The following is a 4913-nucleotide window of genomic DNA, read 5'->3' as shown; positions in this document are numbered from 1 at the left end:
TCTTCCCAGACCAGGGCTTGAACCCGTGTCCCCTGCATTGGCAGGCGGATTCTTAACCACTGTGCCATCAGGGAAGGCCTTGTAAAAATTTTTAACGTTTTTTTATTGATTGCTGGGAAGATGTTTTATTTACTTGTTTATTTATTTATTTGGTTGTGCTGGGTCTTAGTTGCGGCAGGCAGGCTCCTTAGTGGCGGCTCGCCGGCTCCTTAGTTGTGGCAGGCGGGCTCCTTAGGTGGGGTATGTGAACTCTTAGTTGTGGCATGCATGTGGGTTCTAGTTCCCTGGCCAGGGATCAAACCCGGGCCCCCTGCATTGGGAGTGTGGAGTCTTAACTGCTGTGCCACCAGGGAAGTCTCGCTGGGAAGATGTTTATAATGGCTGTATTCCTATTCACAGTTCAAGTGTGTCTCCATCCATGCTCAGACATAAAATGACCATTGGAAGCTCATGGGACAATAATGTCTGATAAGACGTTAAGAAACCAAAAGATTAAAAAAAAAAAAAAAAAAAAAAAAGAAACCAAAAGATTTTAGAGATATTAGTTTAAGACGTTGGGTCTCATTTGTGTGCCACATAGTGACAACTGCCTTGAAGCTGAGGGGGCCTCACGTGTATATTCTCGTTCCCAGCGCGAATGCATCTCTATCCACGTGGGGCAGGCGGGGGTCCAGATCGGCAATGCCTGCTGGGAGCTCTACTGCCTTGAACATGGAATTCAGCCCGACGGCCAGATGCCAAGCGACAAAACCATCGGCGGTGGGGATGACTCGTTCAACACGTTCTTCAGTGAGACCGGGGCTGGCAAGCATGTGCCCAGAGCCGTGTTCGTGGACCTGGAGCCCACCGTGGTCGGTAGGTAACCTTAGAAGGGGGAAGCACAGAACCTTTGCTGGGTTCCTCCAGATCAGAAGCCTGAGGTAGTTTCCAAGGGGAGCTGCCAGGAGAGAGCACCTTTCAGTGGCGGCCACCCAGGAGAGAACAGAATGTCACCTTAGAGCCCGTGAGACCCAGGCCACAGAGGGCGCCCGGCAAAAGTCACGCTGATGTCTAGTATGTCAGGGCCATTTCAGCAACACCCCGGGTGTAGCTGTGGGTGTGAACAAAACATGCACGCGCAGAACCGCCTGTGCGGTGTGAGCATTCCCTCGCCTTTGGGAACTGGCCACACTGGCATTTGTTCCTCGGGTTGACTGGACCTTCCCGGAGCCATAAACAGCAGATGAGGCATGTGTATCACACGGAGACCTTTTCTGTGAGACGCTGACGCTGCTGGCCTGCGAGGCGCAGCACGTGCCTGTAGAATTGAAGGTTTCCCCGGACCTGGCCATCCCGGTGAGTCAGCGACCGTCCTTAGAGTCTCGGGCACGCTGTCCTCTCTGCAGATGAAGTGCGCACGGGGACCTACAGGCAGCTCTTCCACCCGGAGCAGCTGATCACCGGGAAGGAGGACGCGGCCAATAACTACGCCAGAGGCCATTACACCATCGGCAAGGAGATCGTCGATCTGGTCCTGGACCGGATCCGCAAACTGGTGAGAAGGGCCCTGGGAAGGCCTCCGGGACAGGAGGGGAGGCCCGGGATCTCCCCGGGACATCACTTTGGCAAAACCCAGCAGAACCATGAGTGCAGGGTCTTCCTTTCCGGTGTGGCCGCAGTGCGTCCACGTCTGTAACTGCTAAGTGTGATGCGTGTTCCCTGTGGATGGGTTGAACCCGTATAGTGAACCTGCAGAGGAAGAGTGTGCTGTGACCGGGGCCTGTGGGGGCCCGTGGGGGTGGTGGCACGGCTCATGCGGGCGTGGCCTCACGGCCTCTGCTCTCCCGCAGGCGGACCTGTGCACGGGCCTGCAGGGCTTCCTCATCTTCCACAGCTTCGGGGGCGGCACCGGCTCGGGCTTTGCGTCTCTGCTCATGGAGCGGCTCTCGGTGGACTACGGCAAGAAGTCCAAGCTGGAGTTCGCCATCTACCCGGCCCCCCAGGTGTCTACAGCTGTGGTGGAGCCCTACAACTCCATCCTGACCACGCACACGACCCTGGAGCACTCGGACTGTGCCTTCATGGTGGACAACGAGGCCATCTATGACATCTGCCGGCGCAACCTGGACATCGAGCGGCCCACGTACACCAACCTTAACCGTCTGATCGGGCAGATCGTGTCTTCCATCACGGCCTCCCTGCGCTTTGACGGTGCCCTCAACGTGGACCTGACGGAGTTCCAGACCAACCTGGTGCCCTACCCCCGCATCCACTTCCCCCTGGCCACGTACGCCCCAGTCATCTCGGCCGAGAAGGCCTACCATGAGCAGCTGTCCGTGGCCGAGATCACCAACGCCTGCTTCGAGCCGGCCAACCAGATGGTCAAGTGTGACCCTCGTCACGGCAAGTACATGGCCTGCTGCATGCTGTACAGGGGGGACGTGGTCCCCAAAGACGTCAATGCGGCCATCGCCACCATTAAGACCAAGCGCACCATCCAGTTTGTGGATTGGTGCCCGACTGGGTTCAAGGTAGGCTGGGCAGTAACGCGTGTTCACCTTCCCGCCCACCGCAGATCCTGGGACGGGTGCTGCCCCTTTGTGAAGGGTACCCTGTTCCAGGGCAGCTGCACAGCAGGGAGAACAAGTTTAGTAATTAATTTGCTAGGTGCCTTGATCTTTAGCAAGGACTTTATGTACCCTTATTTCTTACAACCAACCTGTAACACTCATGGGCTACTACTACTACTATCTTACAGTTTAGAGACTGAGGCTGAGACAGCTTTTAGTATCTAACAGCCTCAGGGGCAGCGAGCAATGGAGGGAGCTTTCAGGGACGTCTGACTGCAGCATGTCTGTCCTCCACATTTTCCCACTCTTGCTCAAGAAGCCTGTCAGGGTCTATGGTATCATTTTGTGTTAGAAATCATGGTTTTTAGATTTCACATTACTTCAGTCACCAGTTGTCACTGCATTTTAGGTAACATTTATGTTTTTGTAGACAGAATTTTAAATTCATTATGCAGTGTTTTCTGTGGGGCCAAGGGTGGTTCACTGCTGTTACTCCAAACCAGACTCGGAACACTGCCTCGCACACAAAATCACACTGATAATTAGGTGGCTCCTTCAACCGTGTTTAGTGTCACGATGAAACGTCTACCCAGAGAAAAGCAACATGTATCTGGAAGCCAAGTAACATGTTAGACCTATTGTGATCACCAGGCTAAGTGCCTCGCCACGCCTGGGATCCTTAACTCTGCCCCCTCTTCTTCATTAAAAGTCCTTGTTCACAATTGATCTTCCACATTAGAAAAAGTGCTAGATCCTGCACTCGTGAGCCCTGATGAGTTCCTGAGGTGTTTGGGGAGTTGCACGTTCCAGGGTCATTGCAGATTGAAAATGAAGAGAAGTAGAAGCAATATGTGTGTCATCCTATTGTCATTTGGAAAGGCCAGAGCTTGCCTCTGACTACAGACAAGTTGTTGCACCCACCTGGCCTCTGTCAGCCCCACTTCAAGACACCCTGGCACAGACCATCTCCGAGGGTGTAAGACCGACAGATGCAAAGTGACTCACAGGAAAGAGTAAAGTCTATAACAGGTTTCACCAATCTGGAAATATTAATTACACCTTCCGTAAGAGGTTTGCAGACCTCAGAGGTTATAGGTGGGGATTGAAACCTTCCATTCTTGACTTCTCCTTTCAGTCACCTCACCATGATCTTCAGAAGGCAAGGACATCCAAGGCAGCCGCAGCTGGGTAGCACTTTGGGGGGTGCTGTGCCCTCTGCCCAGGCTTTCCCTCCTGGCTGAGTCTCTGTGAGCCAGTGGGGAGGCCAGTCTTGTGGGGAGGTACAGGAAGTCACAGCTTCTGTCCCCACAGAGGATAGTTCTCCCTCAGATGGAGCATGTTGAATTCTCATTGCTCTAAGTTCCTTTTTGTCAGTCTGAGTGTGATTTCACCATATGTTCTTTAATAACCATTTGCTCAGGGGCGCACTATTGTCAAGAAGTCTTTCCCATGTTTATGTTTAGTTTTTTCATTATAAATGTGTGTATGTGGCAAAATATTAAAATGACGCAGAAGGCTGAAAAGCTGAAGTCCTCTTCCCCTTCCAGAGCTTTGTCCCTCAAGAGATAGTCTGTGCATATTCACATTACACCTCTTGTTATACGGGTGACGTTGACAGAAAGGGGCCAGCGACATGGGCAAAGAACATTCTTTAAAGGTAGGTGACAGACTCCACTCATGCCGAAGAGAAACGGAAGCTGGCAGCACTCCCACTTGGAGGGGCTGGCTGGCCTGACCTTAGTGCTGTGTGAGAGCACCCCTCTATCAAGTCAGAACCCCCTGTGCCCTTCCCCCTGCTCATCCCAGCTCTTCTGGAGACTGGCTGTGTCCAGCTGCTGCTGACTGCTAGCTGCTCACTAGGGCAGGGAGGGGTCACAGCGTCAGCCCTCTCCCCGTTGTTTGTCCTCCTCCAGCATGATATTCCCTGAGCTGTCAAAGACTCTAGCTGGTGTTTAATACTCTACAGGTATTTTTAAGCATAAATCGAATTAAAGTTGCTTTTCTTTTTAGCAAGTATACAGTATACCTTGGACATATTTATATGCCGGGACAGATTTCTCATTCTTTTCTATGATCATACAGTGTTCTACTGTAGGGAGTGTATGATAATTTAACTAGTTTCCACAAAGGACATTTGTTTCCAGTTTTGCCATTTCAGATGGCGCTTCACAAAGTGAAAATATGAAGTCAACGGATATTAGATGTTGGCATATATTGGTACAAAACAAAGTACCAATTCCTACAGGGCATAATTTAAACTGGGTCCACGGCCCCCGTTTTTAAAAATAACCTACAGGGCTTCCCTGGTGGCGCAGTGGTTGAGAGTCCGCCTGCCGATGCAGGGGACACGGGTTCGTGCCCCGG

General features: G+C 52.1%; 1 protein-coding gene across 1 annotated transcript; it reads left to right on the top strand.

The window, feature by feature from the left end:
• Positions 1-671: 671 nt before the first annotated feature.
• Positions 672-2646, top strand: LOC112412208 (putative tubulin-like protein alpha-4B). Its single transcript, XM_024763755.1, is given in 4 exon segments — positions 672-855; positions 1386-1534; positions 1830-2240; positions 2242-2646. Coding segments are annotated over 4 exon segments (954 nt in total). The 5' UTR covers positions 672-734; the 3' UTR covers positions 2515-2646.
• The last annotated feature ends 2267 nt before the right edge of the window (positions 2647-4913 follow it).

The sequence above is a fragment of the Neophocaena asiaeorientalis genome, unplaced genomic scaffold (genome assembly GCF_003031525.2).
Source record: "Neophocaena asiaeorientalis asiaeorientalis breed wild unplaced genomic scaffold, Neophocaena_asiaeorientalis_V1.1 scaffold110, whole genome shotgun sequence".
NCBI lineage: Eukaryota > Metazoa > Chordata > Mammalia > Artiodactyla > Phocoenidae > Neophocaena > Neophocaena asiaeorientalis.
The sequence above is the reverse complement of the archived record's forward strand: the minus strand, read 5'-3'. Positions and strand labels throughout refer to the sequence as shown.